This window comes from Phytophthora cinnamomi (assembly GCF_018691715.1).
Source record: "Phytophthora cinnamomi strain GKB4 chromosome Unknown Contig80, whole genome shotgun sequence".
NCBI lineage: Eukaryota > Oomycota > Peronosporomycetes > Peronosporales > Peronosporaceae > Phytophthora > Phytophthora cinnamomi.
The window spans coordinates 117,129-136,071 of record NW_027151013.1 but is presented as its reverse complement, the minus strand read 5'-3'; the positions used below and the strand labels follow the sequence as shown (position 1 = coordinate 136,071).

The 18,943-nt window shown below is 59.8% G+C and overlaps 9 protein-coding genes across 10 annotated transcripts; 3 read left to right on the top strand and 6 right to left on the bottom strand.

Annotated features, from left to right (window-relative positions):
* Positions 1-5: 5 nt before the first annotated feature.
* Positions 6-2,797, bottom strand: IUM83_16093 (putative transcription initiation factor TFIID subunit; the record flags this gene model as incomplete). Its single annotated transcript, XM_067940953.1, has 3 exons — positions 6-1,651; positions 1,805-2,279; positions 2,432-2,797. The coding sequence occupies 3 exons, from the start codon at positions 2,795-2,797 to the stop codon at positions 6-8; spliced, it is 2,487 nt and encodes an 828-aa protein (XP_067785457.1).
* A 237-nt stretch (positions 2,798-3,034) lies between these two features.
* IUM83_16092 (uncharacterized protein) lies at positions 3,035-4,243 on the top strand (the record flags this gene model as incomplete). 2 transcript variants are annotated; one of them, XM_067940952.1, is made up of 3 exons in its annotated part: positions 3,035-3,204; positions 3,288-3,437; positions 3,517-4,243. In XM_067940952.1, 3 exons carry the CDS (start codon positions 3,035-3,037, stop codon positions 4,241-4,243), a joined length of 1,047 nt encoding a protein of 348 aa, XP_067785459.1. The 2 variants fall into 2 exon arrangements, with proteins under 2 accessions (XP_067785459.1, XP_067785460.1); XM_067940951.1 differs by having other exon boundaries at positions 3,514-4,243.
* Positions 4,244-4,465: 222 nt separating this feature from the next.
* On the bottom strand, positions 4,466-5,564 carry IUM83_16091 (uncharacterized protein; the record flags this gene model as incomplete). The annotated part of the gene is made up of 2 exons (XM_067940950.1): positions 4,466-4,543; positions 4,617-5,564. 2 exons carry the CDS (start codon positions 5,562-5,564, stop codon positions 4,466-4,468), a joined length of 1,026 nt encoding a protein of 341 aa, XP_067785495.1.
* Positions 5,565-5,898: 334 nt separating this feature from the next.
* On the bottom strand, positions 5,899-7,443 carry IUM83_16090 (isopenicillin n-epimerase; the record flags this gene model as incomplete). Its single annotated transcript, XM_067940949.1, has 2 exons — positions 5,899-6,803; positions 6,894-7,443. 2 exons carry the CDS (start codon positions 7,441-7,443, stop codon positions 5,899-5,901), a joined length of 1,455 nt encoding a protein of 484 aa, XP_067785458.1.
* Positions 7,444-8,445: 1,002 nt separating this feature from the next.
* Positions 8,446-9,579, bottom strand: IUM83_16089 (Calcium homeostasis protein Regucalcin; the record flags this gene model as incomplete). The annotated part of the gene is made up of 1 exon (XM_067940948.1): positions 8,446-9,579. One exon carries the CDS (start codon positions 9,577-9,579, stop codon positions 8,446-8,448), a length of 1,134 nt encoding a protein of 377 aa, XP_067785396.1.
* Positions 9,580-10,730: 1,151 nt separating this feature from the next.
* Positions 10,731-12,845, bottom strand: IUM83_16088 (Calcium homeostasis protein Regucalcin; the record flags this gene model as incomplete). Its single annotated transcript, XM_067940947.1, has 3 exons — positions 10,731-10,773; positions 10,860-11,584; positions 11,814-12,845. 3 exons carry the CDS (start codon positions 12,843-12,845, stop codon positions 10,731-10,733), a joined length of 1,800 nt encoding a protein of 599 aa, XP_067785409.1.
* A 107-nt stretch (positions 12,846-12,952) lies between these two features.
* On the bottom strand, positions 12,953-14,215 carry IUM83_16087 (uncharacterized protein; the record flags this gene model as incomplete). The annotated part of the gene is made up of 1 exon (XM_067940946.1): positions 12,953-14,215. The coding sequence occupies one exon, from the start codon at positions 14,213-14,215 to the stop codon at positions 12,953-12,955; it is 1,263 nt and encodes a 420-aa protein (XP_067785401.1).
* Positions 14,216-15,332: 1,117 nt separating this feature from the next.
* Positions 15,333-16,511, top strand: IUM83_16086 (uncharacterized protein; the record flags this gene model as incomplete). Its single annotated transcript, XM_067940945.1, has 1 exon — positions 15,333-16,511. One exon carries the CDS (start codon positions 15,333-15,335, stop codon positions 16,509-16,511), a length of 1,179 nt encoding a protein of 392 aa, XP_067785402.1.
* Positions 16,512-17,436: 925 nt separating this feature from the next.
* Positions 17,437-18,642, top strand: IUM83_16085 (uncharacterized protein; the record flags this gene model as incomplete). Its single annotated transcript, XM_067940944.1, has 1 exon — positions 17,437-18,642. The coding sequence occupies one exon, from the start codon at positions 17,437-17,439 to the stop codon at positions 18,640-18,642; it is 1,206 nt and encodes a 401-aa protein (XP_067785446.1).
* Between the last annotated feature and the right edge of the window lie 301 nt (positions 18,643-18,943).

Genomic DNA, 18,943 nt, shown 5'->3' with positions numbered 1-18,943 from the left:
GCTCGCTATGTCTCCATTTTCGGGTGGAAGATGCCGCCAGCAAGCAGCAGGTTGCGCGGCGTGAAGTGCACGCGGTACATGGGCGTCTGCTTCGAGCGCAGCGTCTTGAGCAGGAAGCGCGACGACGGCAGCTCCTGCACTGCGCCTGGCCGCACCATCGGCACGGGCTTCACGAAGCGACTCCGGCCCGGAAGCTGCGTATCGTCCGTCGCGCTGGCGTCCGACGAGCTGACGTGCAAGTCTGCCATCGCGCCAGACAGTGCCGAGTAGGTCGAGGGCTGCTCGGTCAGCGCCTTCATATCCCAGAGACGCACCGTCGAGTCCATGCCGCCACTTGCTAATATAGTACTCTCCTGGCTGAAGTCCAGCGACGTGACCATGGCCTTGTGGCCCACGAGGGTCTCCAGGCGCTTGCCGGCCTGAAGATCCCAAATATTGATGTACTGGTCCTCGCCTGAACTGGCGAGATAGCGGCCATTGCGCGAGAACGCAAGGCACTGCACGCCACGGAAGTGGCCCGTGAACACACGAACACACTTGCCGGACTGCACGTCCCACAGCCGAACAGTCTTGTCGCTGGAGCCCGTCGCCAGGTAGTTGTGATTCGGATGAAATCGAACGCAGTCAACATCCGATAAATGGCCAGCGAATACGCGAAGTGGGGTCATGTGGTCCGTACTCCAAAGCCGTGCAGTCCGGTCCATCGAGCAAGTCGCAAAGTAATAACCGAGCGGCGCGAAAGTAACGTCCCATACGGGCGCACCTTGATGCGAGCGATATACGACAAGGTTACTCTTTGCTGCCAAGCTCCAAAGCCGTACTGTTGAGTCAGCTGACGCCGTGAGTGCAAATCGATTGTCGGGAGAAAAACTTGCGCCGTATACAGCGCTCGAATGGCCACGAAGCACGGCCATCTTCTCATCTTCTTCAGCCTCTGTGTACGATGAACCAGCATTGCCATGATAGGCAGATCCTGTAGCCGTTCCCAGTGGCTGGTCGTCATTTCGCCAAACGCGGAATGAGGCATCGTCGCAGGCGGCACCTACCATGGCGACGTCGTCGCTGAAGCACATGTTGTTGATGTGTGTAGCTGAATTCAGCAGAGTAAAACACAACGCTGATGGCAGCTCGCTGCGGCTTACAGGTGCACGAACCCGAATGTCCTCGAGAATATGCTCCTTCATGTTGGCAGGTACACGCAGCACAAGTTTCTCCAATACATCCGCGTTGAACGCATTTTTCCGATCAGGCAGCGGGCCAGTCTCTTCCAGCAACTCTTTCTTCTTCCCTGCCGTTCCATCGCTTGACAGCTTTACACGCTTGTGCTTGCGCTGTGCATCTGTGGAGGCTGCAGACGCCTTGCCTTTATCGCCTGCTTTTGAGTTTTCTGCACCAGATTTCTTGTCGCCATCAGCTGCTCCACTGGCGTCACCAGTCCCAGTGGAGCTTCCTGCCACTCCGTTCGAAGTACCAGCACCACCATCCTTCCCTGTTCCAGCACCGCCTTCTCCTTCCTCCGCTGACGGGTCGTGGACTTTACGCTCGGGTAGCACCCCCCAGTTCACGGGGATAGAGTTAAGATCATGCACGGTGTAGCCTCCGCTGACTGTTGCGCTTGCCGCGTTGCCGCTAGCAGCACGCACCATATAGTCTACATCATATACGCCCGTCGTCAGCGGCATTGCAATTTCGCTTTCGCTAGGATGCTCTGACGCGGCAACAGCTTGTGCGAGCTCATCTGAGGTCTTGAATCCACTCGCTGCGTCATCCTTCGGCTCCAAGTTATTTAGTACACCCGACTCACCTTGTGTAACAGCATCCTGTAGCTGTTGAATCTGTATACCCGGCTGGTTGGACGTCACCACAAGGTTGACACGTTCGTTGACGATCGACAGCAGCAGGAAGAGCCGCTCCTGGCTCAAAAATGTGTTGAGCAGCTCGAAAGACAGCAAGCACATTTCCACGTTGAACTTGCTGTGCAACACCTCGCGCACGTACTCGTTCTCGCGCAAATGCTGCGGTGAGAACACGAGGCTGAGCGTACGCAGCTCCTCTAGGTGCAGCCTCGTGTGGTCCACTGAATACAGGTGGAAGAAACTCCTTCCCGCCTCGACAAACCCCTTCGCCAGCAGCTCCAGAAAGCAGTGCACGAAGACCGGAAAAGCCACCGCATGCAGCTCGTTGCGATACATGTCCAGCGAGTTGCAGATCCAGTCCAGTAGCTTGCCGTACGCCTCCTCATAAGCTTCAGGATTGCCGCCCGTGAGGCCATAGAACAGCTGTAGCAGCCCAAAGCATAGCAACACAACGTGTCAGCAACGGAAAAGTCATTAACTCGGTCCCCAGAAGGCTCCAGCGGCCGTTCTTCGGGGACAGGTTGCTGGAACCCCGCTGAACAAGCCTCGATAGTGCCATTTCCGTCACAACGCACCAAGTGGTTCGCAGTGCAGGCCTCCGTGCTGAGTCCCAGCTGCCGCGCGTACTTGTCGATGCTGGCGTCTTCTATCTGCGCCGCGTGATCTCCGAGCAGGCGGCGGCGCTGCTCCTCCGTGGCCTGCGGCGAGACCCCCGGAACCTGATGCGTGGCCCCCCTCGAGACGTGATACCCCCGCGACTGCAGATACTTGAGCAGCAGCTCGTCCATGACGGCGGCGTTGGCGTCACTCCTCGCGGGGCTCTCGAGCGCGCGCAGCGCCGCCACGGCGTGGGCCCGACCGGGAGACGCCTGCGAGAGGAGCGGCGACGGCGTGAGGCGCGGGGAGGCCCCGTGGCCAGCGGGGGAAGCGAGCGACGGCATGGGACGCAGGCCTCCTTCCGTCCACTATAGAGCAAAAGACAGACTAACAAAAAGCCCCTTTGCAACGAATGCGACAGTCATTACGAGACGTTTTGTGTGTGACACACAATTTATAAAGTTCGCGCGTACCTACTGATCATTTTGACGTGTGACACACAGTGGGTGAAGTTCGCGCACTTTCTAGCGTACATGAATTGTACCTACTGGGTCACTTTCGCGAGTCGACCGTAGCATCTGATGTCGCTGCTGCAGGAGGTGCTGCTACTTGCGGCCGCCTGCGTGTCCTGCGCAGGCTGCGGCTTCTTGCTGGCCACGTGGAGGCGCGTGGACGCCCCCAACTACGTCAGCCGCCGCATCGTCACGTCGCTGGGGCTCGCGGGGCTCGTGACCGCCGCTGCCTTCGCCTTGTACGTCAGACATTCCAGCTTCTGACAAGGTTGATAGTGATAGCAATATGCACGCTAACCCATTTGTGGTGCACTCGCTGCAGGTCGCTGGTGGTGAACGGCTTCGGGCAGAGCTACCGGCAGCACGAGGGACTGTGCTACGCGCAGGCGCTGACGCTGCAGTACTTCTACTTGGCCTCGTACCTCTGGACGGCCTGCTTCGCCTTCCACCTCTACCAGATCATCGTCAAGCGGTGCGTCGGGCGTCGGTACTTCAGTGTCGTGCTGGTTGTGGGCTGTATTGACAATGGTGGTGATGGATGTTGCGAGCAGGAATGAGTACCCGGAGGAGTTCCTCTGGGTGTATCGCGGCGTCGGGTGGGGGCTGCCTGGACTGGTGCTGGTGTACCTGGTGCTGCGCCAGTTGACAGGACACCTTGGAGTGGGCGGAGCGGATCGCAGGTGGTGCTGGATTGCGGTGCACACGACGCACGAGGAAGCAGGAGAAGACCCGCTTGTTTGGCGGCGGGAAGGTGCGCTGCAACAGCTTCTGCTGTTCTACGCCCCTGTCCTCTGTGTTTTCGTCTTCAACGTGGGCATTTATCACAATATTCTCAAGTTCCTGTACATGGACCCTATGGCGCCGCGCTTCCGAGACAAGGTGAAGATATACCTCGGCATCTTCTTCCTGTGCTCGATCTGGGGCGTGATCAACCGGCTGGTGCAGTTCTTCCGCGCCGACCACACAGCAAACGAGTTCCTCAGTGTGATGGAGAGCATCTGCGACCCGCTGCAGCCGTTATTGAACGCTGTGGCGTACGGCACCAACAAGCAGTCGCTGGAGACGTACAAGGAGCGGTACTGTCCGTGCTGGATCTACTCATCGCTGCCATCGTCTGACGAAGAAGAGTCTTCAGGCATTGACGAATCTCCGTTGCTTCCAGTCGCCGAGGCACCCGCAAACCCCTCGTTGGATCCCTTAGACCGAGAGTTCGGTCACTACTTTGATCAGCGCACACCACGCAGCAAGCCACATCGCCATTATCACTCGAGGCGATGAAGTGACAGTGTCCACAACGCAATCGAGACGCAGACAAGATCAAACACGCTAGGTATATCGCTCAGACGCGGCACTAACGAGCGCAGTCGTAGCTTAATTAAACGCAGGTGATAAAAGGAATGGCACTAGAGCTAAACGCCTTCCGACCTAACTGTCTTAATCTGTTTCTTTCGGTGCATCATTGGCCTCTTCGGCGAGCCGAACAAGTTGTTCCCCTAGAGCTTAGAAGAGCGAGGGCGAGGAGTTTCCCGTCGCCCGGGGCTGCGAGCCGTGCTCCGCCTTGATCTTCAGATAGTAGTCCTGTAGACACCAAAACAACACAAAGGTTAGATCGTTCACCTTAATTTTCACCAGCTCACCAGCTTCAACGTACCCAGATGAATTTCCGCTTGTTGGCGTCCTGCAGGAGCTTAACGACCTCCGGGACGAGCTCCAGCGTCTGTTCCGCCGTGAACTTGTTCTCCAGGTAGCCGACGAACTGCTCGTCCGTGCATCGGTTCTGGCCGTAGTCCTTGCAGCTGGTCTTGAACTCGTCCACGCCGGCGGGGCCGGAGATGCTCTCGATGAGGCGCAGCACGCGGTCGTACACGACCTGCACGTCGGGGCCCACGGCGGCGGCCGGCATGCGGTCCACGAAGGGCGACATGAGCTTGTTCTTCAGGTTCTGCACGTTGCCCGAAGGCGGGATGCTCACCACGCGCTGCAGCGCGTCGTACAGCTGCGAGGCGGCCGCGGGCTGGTCCACGGCGCCCGTGAGGATCTCGGTGGGGGAGATCTCGCGGCCGTAGAACTTCTTGTTGATGTCGGCGCGCGCCATGATGCCCGAGCCCTGCAGCCCCACGCCGCCGAACAGGCCCTTGCTGTGGCTGTACGTGTAGTTGGGGGCCACGCCCGAGGCGCTGAAGTTGGCGTTGGCGCCGGCCGCGCGACCGTACGGGCCGGCGGCGAACTCGAGGTTGGCGCCCGCGGACAGCTGGCCCTTCTGCATGAAGCTCTTGACGGCCGTGTCCGAGTTGAGGATGATCATGAACTCGATCATCTGCGCGCCCATCTCGGCGCCGAAGCCCATGCCGGCCGTGCCGATGGCGCTGGGGGCCGACCAGCGGCCGTCGGGCAGCTTGGAGATGACCACGCCCGTGCCCACCTTGCCCGTCCAGATGAAACCGGCCTTGACGACCGTGAGGAAGGCCAGGCCCTTGGCCTCGTGCAGCAGGTCGATGGGGATGCGCTTGTCCTGCTCCAGGCTCGGGTTGAACAGGTGCTCCAGCGTCTGCTCCGCCGCGCGGATCGCGCCCTCCATGGTGGTGATCTGGTCCGTCATGCCGCTTGCTGAGCTCTTGAGATCCGAAGGCTTTTTCAGTTGTGAGGGGGGAACAACAGCCTCGGCGTCCTGAGTCGCACTGTTTGGATTCTCCCAGTGTCGCATTTCTCAAATCAGCGCCTGCGAGTGGCCAAAAATACGCCAGTGGCGCTATCATTTCGGTCCATTGACAAAAGTTGCGATGATGCCGCACCAAACAGGGGAGGGGGCTCGCTGTTGATGTGCAGGATGACTCCCCTCGCCTCGCTGGGCTGTTCACGCCGACGGCGGCGCGATGGATACTCGGCGTCATACTCGTTCATCAATTGTGTGTGTGTATTGTACGCTTAGCCTGTTAGATGCGCATCCGCGCGAGGTAGTCGCCCAACGTGGGCGTGTTGGTGATCTCCAGCATGGCCTGACCCAGCTGCTCGTAGTCCCTGCGCTCATTGTACATCTGCGCACTGATGCGCGCGTAGAGCTCGTTCTGGAACGGCACCACGCGCAGCACGATGCGGTACTGGTCGTCCAGGAAGTCCATGATGGCGTCGCACAGCGGCAGCGCCTCGTCGTGCGACATCGGCGCGCCCGCCGACGTGGTCGGCCACTCCACAGGAATGCGCACGTTACATACGAACGGCGCGCGCTGCCACGCCGGCAGCAAGATGTTCGTCTTCCACGTCGCCGCCAGGTACTCTCCCGCCCAGTCGATCAGTGACTTGTTGTGCGCGTACACGCGACTCACCCCGACGCTCTCATAGAAGTCCAGCGCGGACACGAGCGTCAGGAAGTTGGCTTCGTCTCGTGTGCCCTGGATCGCAAACTCCTCGACGAATCCCTGGCCGTACGCCAGCGAAGTCACCACGGGACGCACGGTGTTCTGGTACGCCTTGCTCACGTGCAGGAAAGAGCAGGACTTGCAGCCGAACAGCCACTTGTACGCCGTGCCCACGTAGAAGTCGGCGCCCAGCTCGTTCAGGTTCAGCGGCAGCTGTCCGGGAGCGCTGGCGCCGTCTACGAGCACGGGGATATTCCGCGCGTGGAAGATCGGGATCAGCTTCTCCAGCGGCAGCACGAAGCCCGTTGTGCTGGCGATGTGGTCCAGCACTGCGAGCCGCGTGTTCGGCGTGATCGCATCCACTACCTGTTGCACTAGCGCGTCGTAGCTCTCGATGGGCAGCACGACGTCCACCACCTTGAGCTCCACGAACTCTTGCGTGCAGTAACAGAGATGGCGCAGTGTGTTTAGCACGGCCGAGTCTGAGCAATTAACAGCGACAGCAACCACACGATCAGAATCTTTCCGTGAAAGCAGCAAAGCCCAAGGCAGCAACACCTAGGTGAACTCACATGTGAGGTTGAGGCACAGCACTTCGTCGTCGTTCTGCAGGTCCAGCGACTGCAGCACGGCGTTCATGCCCGTGGTGGCGTTGGTCACGAACACGACGTCTTCGGCGTCGGCGTGCATAAAGCGCGCGAGGTGCGACGCCGCCTGGCGCAGCATCACGGGCGCCTCGCGGCGCATGAAGCGGTCTGGGTTCATCTCCATCTTGTTGACGAAGTGGGCCTGCGCCTGCATGACGGGCTTGGGCGCCACGCCGAACGCGTTGTGGTTGAGGAAGATGGTGTTGGGCTCGAGGTTGAACACGTTGCGGCACTCGCGACCGAGCACGAGGTTGCGCAGGTAGCGCCGGCTGTCGGGCCACAGCGTGGTCATGCCCTGCGCGCAGTAGTCCTCGGCAGCGGGCTGCTGCTGCTGCGTGGCGTTCTGCGCCGACGCGTCCTGGACGGCGGCTGCCGGCTGCGGCTTGGGCGCGACGTTAGTGGCGGCGCTGTCCTGCGTGGGCGGAGGCGTGGAGCCCGCGGCGGCGGGGGCGACGGGGGTGGTCGCCGTCTTCATAGCAGCGGGCGGAAGGTGGCTTTGCTGTGGGAGTCTGGAGCCCTTTCGACTTGTGACGGCGTTGGACGCACTCGCCAGCGCGGCGACATTTCGTTGGAGAACTGGCTAATTCGCGGGCTCCGATGAGGTAAATAAGAGCGAGTCGAGCTTAAATATTCCGGAAATCAGAGTAATTTGTTAGGATTTTGTGCTGACGCTGAGCGGGTGTTCGCCTCTAATCCTACGCGACGTGTCTATTTGACGGGCTAACGCACTCTTAAAGCTGCGACTGAGGGGAGATAAGAGCGCTGAGGAGGTCCGTAAAGCGGAGGGCACCCCGTTTTACAGGACTACGTTTCGAAATTCTCCGTGATAACAGGTTCAACGCGAGCCCTGGAGGTGGAAGAGAAGAGCGTGTTGCTTGGCCTGCCGCTGCATGGCCGTCAAGGTGCCGCTGATTGGCGGCGGCGCGCGGCGGCCGTGACTGGGCCGGCGCGCTGCAGACCATTGGCTGGCGCGGCAGACATCGGTAATCGGCACGCTTACAGCTATTTTGCGTGCCCGGCCGACACATCGATGCGGCACCGCAGTTCGCTGGGCGGCCATGCTCGCCCGGGGCGAAGCGGAGACCGACACCAGCGTCCAGCCAGAGACCGCTGGCAAATTGCCACCTCTGAATTAGGGGCACCTCTGAATTAGGGGCAACAACAAGTCGGAGCCGTGACTGGCTCCGGGGATGGCTACAGACTGACGCGTCGCGCGTGGCGAGCGCGGACTGCAACCCCGGAATGATCCCATCTGATACATCGAACATCGGAGGTCTTGCAGACTGCGAGGCATACGATTTTCAAGTAAAACAATTAAGGACGTCTGAAGCATCTGTCCTGGTTTCGGCAGGGTATGTGACGCTGCAGGTATATCGGAGGGATGAGCAATCGGGGTGGTGCACACCAAATTTCACTTCAGCATTGAAGTTGACGACTAGAGCACAGGGAAAAGTGCACGCGCACTGCTGCTGCCAAGTCAGCAGTAACCGCCGCAGTAGCGGTCATCGCCTGGGACGCGCGCCGGGCCCACCTTCACCTCGATGGCGCGCAGTAGGCCGTTCTTGCGCGCCGCCTCGCGGCCGTCCTTCCAGATCACGTGGTCGTACGACGTCGCCGCCTCGAGGAAGAAGAGCTGGTGCTTGCCTGCGGCGTTTGTGCCCAGCTGGCACGCGAACACCGAGTTCTTGATGCCGTTGGCCCCGAAGCCGAACACCTCCAGGATCTCGCCGCCCTCCTTCACGCGCACCAGGCCGCCGCCCGTCTGGTACAGCCCGGACTGCACGATGCTGGCCCACACGCACCCCTCGTCGTCCAGGCAGATGCCGTCCACGGGCGAGCCCACGTCGGCCCACAGCCGGCCGTTCGAGAGCCGCCCGTCCTCTCCGATGTCGTACGCGGTCAGGCGGCCCTCGAAGGTCTCGCCAGCGATCAGCGTCTTGCCGTCGGGTGTGATCACCATCCCGTTGGGGAACACCACGCCCGTGGCCTCCACTCGAACGGATCCATCCGTGCCGACACTGACGATCGCAGAGCTAGCGATCGACATGAGGTCCGCGTGGTGGAAGCCGAAGCTGCCGAGGTATGCGCGGCCCGTGGTCGACACAACCATGTCGTTGGCGCGGACCTGCGTCACGTCCTTCACGTCCGCGTAGAGCTCGGTGGAGTGGGCGTCCTCGTTGTGGACCAGCACCTGGCGCTTGTTCATGGACGAGATCAGCATACGACCGTCCGGCAGCCAGCCCAAGCCCGAGAGCATGTCTTCCGGGTCGTCGTACACCAGCGTCCTTTTGCCAGTTGCGAGCGAGTACTTAATCACCTTCTTGTCGTGCATGTCGGTGAAGTACACCTCCCCCGTTGGGATATGGAACCGCGGGCCTTCCCCGTAGACGATGTCGTCCAGTAGCGTTCGGGCTTGCGGGGCGTGCGGGTCCTCAGCCCAGATCTTGCGTCCGAGCCAGTATCCGAGGAAGCGGAACGGGAAGACCAGCATCTGGACGTTCGGGAACACCTTGGGGAAGAGCTCCTCATGGTGCGTGGGTTTCTTCACGTCGGGGAGCTGTTCGGATAGCGGTTCATACTCTTGCTCCGGTTGATCAGCTTTTGTGGACATGGTTCGGGGATGAGGGGTTCTTCTCGGCGATGCAAATTGGAGAGTGAGGCGAAAGACGCGCTGTGCCATGCGAGGGCATTGAAGTTAGCATTTCTGCTCGGAACACACGCCAGGACCATGTCAAGACCAACGAAAGGATGTGGATTTGCCGTGCATACATGTATCGCCTCATGTGTAAGCGATTCTGTTTAACAAAAGGTTGATGTTGAAGTGGAAGACTTCAACATGACCGGGTTGACGTGAACAATCCTAGCAGTACCCTCCGCAGTAGCGGTCGTTGCCGAGGATCCGCGCCGGGCCGACCGCGACTTCGATGGCTCTGACCTGCCCGTTCTTCCTCGCAGCCTCGGGGCCGTCCTGGAAGATCACGTGGTCGTACGATGTCACGGACTCCATGAAGAAGAGGTGGTGCTTACCGTCAGCGTCTGTGCCGAGCTGACAGGCAAACACGGCGTTGGTGATCCCGTTCGCCCCGAAGCCAAGCACTTGTACGGTTTCTCCGCCTTCTTTCACGCGCACAAGACCTCCACCGAGCTGGTAGAGACCCGGCTGAACGATGCTCGCCCAGACGCAACCTTCAGCATCGAGGCAGATGCCGTCGATGGGGGAGCCTACGTCAGCCCAGACTCGCCCGTTGTCCGGGTCGGTGAAGGGTGGTGTGATTTTGAAATCTGCTGGGTTGCCAGCATGTCTTACGCGGCAACGTCGACGACGAACAACGTTGCGGAGAACATGGGGTTGCTAACAGGATTGCACGCCTGTTACAGATACAAGTGGGTGCCACTTCACGTGGTAGGGGATAGATAGCACGCTAATTTTACATCAACAGCAGAAGCGACGACCTCCGAAGGCTAAACATCTTATCCCGCTGGTCGAAGGGTTGCGGATCAACTTGCGGTGCTCACTTGGCAGCACCATCTACGCTCTTACAACAAAATGGCCGATGCGCTAGCCAACTTAGCGATGGACACACGACGTAGTATGCAATGCACACCCAATCGAGTCATCGGCTCCACCTCGCTTTGGAAGGATATTCACTCCTTTGCTGCTAGTGACGTAGGTCACTGGCTGGAGCGCAATAGTGATGAGAACTCTTCAGGGTTCGGAGCCTCCACACCTTAATGGCTGGGGGCGGCACTGAGTGTACCAACTCAGGGCATCGCAGTAGGGAGCTTGGTTAGAGACGAGCTCCGACTAGGTCATAGATGTCGTTAGCCAAGACGTTAAGTGACATCAATGTACCTCAATGACAAAAACAAAAACAAAAAAAACAGACTCGCCCGTTGCTCAGCTCGCCATCGTCACCAACATCGTACGCCGTCAGACGCCCTTCGAAGGTCTCTCCGACGATCAAGGTCTTTCCGTCCGGAGTGATGACCATACCGTTAGGGAACACCAGGCCGGTCGCCTCGACACGAACATATCCGCCCGGCCCAACACTGGCGATGGCGGCGCTCGACACGGCCTTGAAGTCCGTGTTGTTGAAGCCGAAGCTGCCGAGATACGCACGGCCCGACGTGGCGACCACCATATCGTTGGCCCGGACTTTAGTCACGTCCTGCACGTCGGCGTACACCTCGGTCGTCCCTGTGGCTTCGTCATGAACGAGCACCTGCCGCTTGTTCATGGACGAGATCAGTAGACGTCCGTCGGGAAGCCACCCGAGTCCGGACAGCATGTCCTCGGGGTCGTCGTATACCAACGTCCTCTCCTCGGTCGCTAGAGCGTATTTGATGACCTTCTTGTCGTGCATGTCGGTGAAGTACAGCTCTCCGGCTGAAGCGCGGAAGCGCGGGCCTTCACCGTAGATGATGTCGTTGAGCAGCGTGCGTGCTTTCGGCTCGTTGGGGTCTTCAAACCACAGTTTGCGCCCCAGCCAGTACCCGAGGAACCGGAACGGGAAGAAGAGCATGCGGGTGTTTGGTGACACCTTTTGGAAGAGCTCCTGCTGCTGCTTGAGTTTGCCCACATCGGACGCCACCAACGGATCTTCTTCCTGCTCAGGCTGGAGCGAAACTCTCTTATTAGACATTGAACGCGAGTACGAAAGAATCCGAATGGAGGGAAGTTGTGGTGTGAGGGCTGGACTACAGTATTTGATGCATCAAGAGTGTGTAGCTCTGTTGAACTCTACTACTTCAACGTGACTTCAACATGACCAGGTTGACGTCAGGCTAGCAGTGTCCCCCGCAGTAGTTGTCATCCCCAGGAATCCGTGCTGGCCCGACGCTCACCTCGATCTCTCTCACCGATCCGTTCATCTTGGCGGCCTCTCGGCCGTCCTTAAAAATCAAATGATCAAAGCTTGTGACGGCCTCCATGAAGAAGAGCAGGTGTTTGCCGTCCTCGTCGGTGCCCAACTGGCACGCGAAGACCGAGTTCTTGATCCCGTTGGCGCCAAAGCCCAGGACTTCGAGTACTTCACCGCCCTCCTGCACACGCAGCAATCCTCCCCCCGTCGGATACAATCCTGATTGGGGGATGCTTGCCCACACGCAGCCGTCGGCATCCAGGCAGATGCCATCCACGAAGGAACCGATATTGGCCCACACCCGGCGGTTGCTCAGTCTCCCTTCCTCGCCGATATCAAACGCTGTCAGCAGACCGGCGAAGGTCTCCGCAACAATGAGCGTCTTCCCGTCCGGAGCGAGCACCATTCCGTTGGGAAAGATCATGTCGGGGGCCTCCACGCGGATGCCACCGTTGACACCAACGCTGATGACAGCGGACCTCGAGTATGCGGCGACGTTCGCCATGTCGAAGCCAAAGCTTCCGACGTAGGCGCGGCCCGACCGATCCACCACCATGTCGTTGGCACGGAATGCCGTGACGTCCCTCACGTCCGCGTACACCTCGGTCGAGCTGGTTTTCTCGTCATGCACGAGTATCCGCCGGTTGTTCATGGAAACAATCAGCATCCGTCCGTCTGGAAGCCAGCCCAAGCCCGAGAGCATGTCATCCGGGTCCTCATACACTAGCGTGGTTTCACCAGTTGACAGGGAATACTTGAGCACCTTGCGGCCGTGCATGTCGACGAAGTAAAGCTCGCGCGACGTCACTCGGAAGCGTGGGTCTTCGCCATAGATGATATTGTCCACGAGGGTCTTCGCCTGCCTGGCATTCGGGTCCGGCGACCAGATCTTCCACTGCAGCCAGTAGCCCACGAAGCGGAGCGGCAGGAACAGCACGCGCAGGTTGGGGACCGCCCACGAGAAGAGGTTCGCCTTCACGAGCTCCTGGTGCTCGGCTGGAACGCTCGACGACATGGCAAGCGCAGCGTCTGCGTGGGAAGATTTGTTGTGGCACGGAATATGGTCGGAGGGGCCGCCCCACTGAATGCCCGCCTAGCGGTGCGGCGTTATGCGCCGAGGGATCAAGCTCTGGAGGTCGCTGCTACGTCGAAGTGTCTCGACGACAGCACTCGACTGCGATGGCTGCACTCCCAGTCTCGACTGTCGAGCGACGAGGTGGAGACGGTCGATAGCACCGTCGACGACAAGGCCTTGCTGCGCTTTACAGGTTTTGGTTCCTGGAGAGCGACGCTCTCGTCCGACTTTCGCAGACACCGACGGCACACGGTTTCCTGCCTCTGCAGAACTGTACGCCTGAGAGGTGCGAATGTGCTCAGCTTCTTGGAGACGCCGCAGCGCCAGCAGGTGATGCATTGGCAGACCGCGCAGCTCTTGTCGACCGTGAAGCAGCCTCCCACCCAGCGTCTGCAGAGACTGCAACAGTTCGGGTCGATCTCGCTGTCCAGACTGCGGCTTCTCTTGCTGAGTTGCGCGAGCTTCTTCATCTGCGAGCATCTGTGGATTCGTGCGACGGCGATGGTGGCGTCGACGCAGGAGAAAGTCTGGATGGATGGCTGCATGCGGCCGCTGAGCTGCCAGAATGCTCGGACGTGCACCTCGACGGTGTTTGGACTCTTTTGGCGGTAGACGTGGTAGAGCGAGACGTTGCCGCGCACGAGTTCGTGGTCCTCCATCTTTTGAGTGGCGGGGACGGCCACCGAGTGGATGATGTGGTATCCGACGCGCTCGCCATCGATGCTAGTTGTGAGCCCCGTGGACTCGACGTACGTGAAGTCGCGAGGTCGAACGAATGGACGGACAGCTACCGGACTCGCGTTCACGGCCCACTTGAGGGTCAGACTGCGCCATGGATCTTGAGAGCTTGGGGAGACGATGGAGGCCAGCACACAGCAGTCGACGAGGTTGTCGCCGATGCAGGAGCTCTTGAGCATCGTGTCTCCCGCGGTTGGGCTCACGACGCCGAGCATCACGTCGTCCAGAGTGCCAGGGACGGTTCCGATGCAGAGCAGAGCTTGGATTTGACTGGCCACGGGCGGCTCGAGGCTGGATACCCTGCCGTTCTCCTCGACCATGGTCACGCTGTTGTCGTGGCGAACGGCGTCGGCTGACCGATCGCGATAGACGTTCAAGCCGCCTCGGCGCTTGACGAGTTTCCAGTCGTGTCGAGTGTCTTCGGCCACGTCTCCATGGCAGTCTTTCACGAAGCAGTCGTAGTCGTGGAGGGCAGCAGCAGTGAGCGTGTTGGTGAAGCGTCGAAGGAGATTGGACTCGCTGCCGTCGAGGGTTCTCGTGGGATACGGCTGGTGCGGTAGCGGGAACGTCATGGCGGACGGAGGTGGCTGCGTCTTGCCCTCGTGAACGGCAAATGAGAAGTGATGCAATGAGGACGACCTGGCGAAGGCTGACAAACGCTTGTGTAGAAGGCCGAGCCCAGTGATGCGCGGTTGATTTGTGCGGGTCAGCGCCATCACCAAGCAGCTAGTTAGCGTGGTCGGAAGCTCAATCAGATGCAGTGGGCCCTCTCATCCTCGGATTCAAAGAGATTGACAGTGGATAGCTCCACTCGAAGCTAACGGAGCATTGGGCCACTCGTGGACACAGTCCCAAGGCGAAGTGGAGGTGCCGCCCGCAGATCAGGAGCACCCTATTGAGCCAACGCCGACTCGCGGCATCAAGTGCGGCATATAGAACGGCCCGCATCACGTGGACCATCCTGCGCGAGTGCTTGAAGCTGGCGCGCATCGAAAGTTAAACCGTGACGACGCATAGGTTCACACTGTGTGTGCATTAGCCCCGGCAATATCGGCGCGAGATGCATGTATGGGCTCCTGGCTCGCTTCGAGTGCTGTTCGCAGGCCTTGCTTCGCTGCGGCACCGCTGAAGATTTGCTAGTCGTGCACGTTGATTTGCAAGCTGAAGCGGCTGACTCGGCCACTTCAACATGTGGCGAGTATAGCTGTAAACGAACCTTACCGCGGATTGCCATGACGGGGGCGAAGTAGCAGCAGCCACGTCCGTTGCCGTTTAACATTCCTGTCCTCGGAATGCAAGCGGTGCGAAAACACCACACAAGGTCGTTGGAATCAACTCGCCATTGGAAACCTCGCCTCAAGATCCGCTTCATCTCGTGGTGGTGAAGTAAGCTCGCCATCGCTACGATTTCCATCCGCTTGCTTCAGAATCGGCGAACTGACTAGCAGTGCTGCTGACTTCATCGATGTCTATCAAGACAAATCCCACGTTGGGCTCCATTGTCGAAACGCAATCAGAGTTTTGTGCCCATGCTCTGCGGATGCCGACTCGCTTGAATCAGGCCCGATTTCGCGAGCTCCACTCTCGAGACGCATACGATCTTGAACGGAATCTGCGATCCCAGCGCCTGAAGCCATCTCAACTGCACTCGCTAACTTGAAGTCTCCCGCGCAAGGTCGGTCGACCGTCATGACCAAGTTCCCGCTCGAACACCCTCCGTTCCCGCCGCTCCACCTCAGCGCCACCGACAAGGAGACCGTCGTCGACCTCGCCAACGACTTTGTGTCCGCGGCGGTAGAGGACTACGAGGCGCACCTTCGCGAGAGCAACGGCATCGTGAATGCTGCCAAGTGGGTCCGCGTCAAGCAGTTCGAAGACGTCGTAGTCTACCAAGACCGAGAGGCGCTCAAGGAGCGGCGCTTGTCCCGCGTCAACCTGTCGCGAGACCGCGGGTCCCCGAACGAGCTGCTCAAGCTGCTCTGGTTCGGTACCGTGCGCGGCAGCCTCGACGACGTCATGTATGCCGCGGTCAACCGCACCGCCGAGGAGGCCAAAGTCAAAGCCGCGTACGTCGAAAGCACCATCCTCGACTTCGCGCTCCTCGATACACTCGTGCAGCCGACCGTCGACGACCCGTTCCGCGGGGTGCAGATCAAGTGGGCGGTGAACGGAGGCCCCGCGCTCATGCGGTCGATGGTGCGTTGCCGAGATTTCGTGTACGTTGAGGCGACGGGGATGATCGCCAGTTCGACGGGTGAGTGCATCGGCTTCCACCTGCTGCACTCCATCACAATTCCTGGTGTGCCGGAGCTCCACGAACACAAGCTTGTTCGAGGGGATATCACGCTGTTCCATTTCTACCGGCAGCGGAGCGAAGAGGTGGTCGAGACGTACGTGAAGGCGTTCATCGACCTCAAGGGCGACATGCCGCTTGGCGTCGCCACCAAGTTGGCCATTAGCGGCGTGGTGGCGGTCTGGAGGCTCGGGGAGTACGCGCTGATGAAGAAGCTCAACTGGCACCTGGCCCAGCGAAGATCGACGCTGCCGACGCCAATGGTGGAGTTCTGTCGTGTGTGCAAGAAAATCATCCGAGGCAGCATGGTGCGTCGGCGAACGTGCAAGCTCTGCGCCAACCACTGCTGCGCTCGCTGCTGCGTGCCCAAGAAGATGTTCTTCGTGCCAGCGAGCAGTCGAGCGGTGGCACACAAGACCGCGCACTTCTGCACGGAGTGCATCAAGATGGCGTCGTATGCGAACGGCGTGGACATCGCGCTGGGCGAGCTGAACGAGGCGAGCGGGCAAGCCAAGGCGTACACGTACTGGGCCACCATCTCGCCAACGTCGTCCACGTCGTCCATGATGTTGTAGTCAATGCGTGCAGTGAAGTGTTAGTAACAGGTTGTAGTTGTGCTGGATGGTAATAAGAGCGCCCTTGCTTGCTAACGAGTGCGCGCTTTAACGACCGGCGCCAGTCACGTCAAGGCCACGGTGGACTTGAGCGGGTGGTGCTAACAGTCCCAGCTGGCACCGCGACGTCAGGCACGTCGGCGTCAAGTCACCTTTACTGGTCAGCAGCTCCTTTGGACTCCGGCAACACCCGCACTTCAGGTAGCGGGCATTGCGCAGCAAGGCATCGACTGCACAGCCACTGGATGTCAGCCAGACAGGCAGTGGACAGTCGACAATGAGTCTGCAGTGCACTGACAGGAAGCCGGGGCCACGTATTGCGGCACAGTTATCACCTTGCGGTGGCTGGCGGCGCGGGTGGATTTTCATCCAGCACCGCGTTAACCTTCCGCCCCCGAAGCAGTCAACCGCGCCGTGGCTGCTGTCGCGTCCGCGCGGAGGTGGCGAGTCGAAGGTGTCGAGCGGCATTGCGCACGTTACTATCGATGACTGCAATATGGAACTCGCAAGAAACCTGCTACCCTACTTAGTAGCTTCTAGCTATGATATATAGTCATGAAACCGATATTGGGATACGAAGATTATTCCGTATATTGTATATCGCAGCACTATACTATTGGTAAGCCCATATTATCTGATAATAGAGGGTTCATGCGTTTAACAATATTGTCATAGAGAGTCACGGCACATAGGCACTTCAAGGATACGACGATGACTGCCGCGATCTGTTCCCTCGTCGCTCGAGAGACCGTGTCAGCAGCTCTGCAGCTTGCCATCGTCGTCAACGCCGTCACTGGCGCGTCTCCGGTGTTGACGATCGTTCAATGCTGCATGATCCGCCATTTCCGCATCGGCCGTCAACAGCGCAAGTCTAACCACCTCGGCCATGAAGTTCCCGCTGGCGCACGCGCCGTTCGCGCCGCTGGGTCTGAGTGACTGCGACCAGAGGGAGGCGGCGGAGCTGGCCGACGTCTTCGTGCAACAGACGCTGGCCGACTATGAGACCCACCTGGACGTCCAGCACGGCGTCGTGGACGAGGTGCGTTGGAAGATGGTCAAACGTTTCGAGGACGTGGTGGTGTACCAGGACCGCGAGGCGCTGAGGCCTCGACGGTTGACGCAGTCGAGCTCCGGCTCGGGCTACGAGCACCAGGAGACACCCAGGGACATGCAGAAGCTGCTCTGGTTCGGCTCCGTGCAGGGCAGTCTCGACGACATCATGTACGGCGTCGTGAACGCCACGGCTGAGGAGGCCAAGGTGAAGGCCGCCTACGTAGGCACCAACGTGCTCGACTTTGCTGTGCTCCAGGCCATCGTGCGCCCCACAGTGGACGACCCGTTCCGTGGCCTCCAGATCAAGTGGGCGGTGAACGGCGGGCCGACGCTGATGCGCTCCATGGTGCGGTGTCGCGACTTCGTGTACCTCGAGTCGACAGGGATGACCACGAGCTCCAAGGGGGAGCGCATCGGTTACCACATCCTGCACTCGGTCGAGGTGCCCGGCGCGCCGGAGCTGCACGAAGCCAAGATAATCCGGGGCAACATGACGCTCTATCACTTGTATCGCCAGAAGAGCCCGGGGGTGGTGGAGACGTACGTGAAGGCCTTCATCGACGTGATGGGGGACATGCCCTCTAGCGTCGCCACGCTCGTGTCGGCCAAGGGGGTCGTCTCGGTCTGGAAGCTGGGCGACTACGCCGAGATGAAGAAACTCATGTGGTTCCTCAAGCAGCACAAGGCGGTGCCCTCGCCCCAGGACAGCAGCTCGAGCTTCTGTCGCGTGTGCCACAAGGACGTCAGCGGCCCGCTCACGCGCAGGCAGTACTGCTGCATTTGCTCGGGCTGCGTCTGCACGCGGTGCAGCGTGCCGAAAAAACTCCATCACATGTCCCCGCTCACCCGCACGGTGCTGCAGACGTCCGTGGCGGTGTGTACCCCGTGCATGCGGACAGTGCTATCGACAAGTTGCCTGGACGTTGCGCTGGCCGAGGTGGCCAGGGATAACCAAATCCGCGGGGAGTTCCACGACGGCGGCTCCATCAAGGGGACGTCGTCTCCGTCGTCGTCCTCGGCGTCGTCGCACGCGTGGTGAATGAAGGATCAGTGTAGTTAGTGTACAGTTGTGAATGAATAGCCTAGAAAAGAGGTCGTGAGTGAACCGAGTAATACACGACGGCCGTCGGAGCCGCCAAGAGAGTACAGTACAGTAAAGCCGACGGGGTCGACCTCAAGTCTCTTGAGTCAAGTGATACCGTCGAGAGACAGCGCAGCCCGAAGGGATCCGCTGCAAGTCCCGCGTGCGTCAGCGTGGTATGCGTGGCGTTTTGGCGGCCAATTGATTCTTGCCCGCGCTATCGGTTCTGCTTGGGGAACCTGCAGTCTGGTGCACTGCA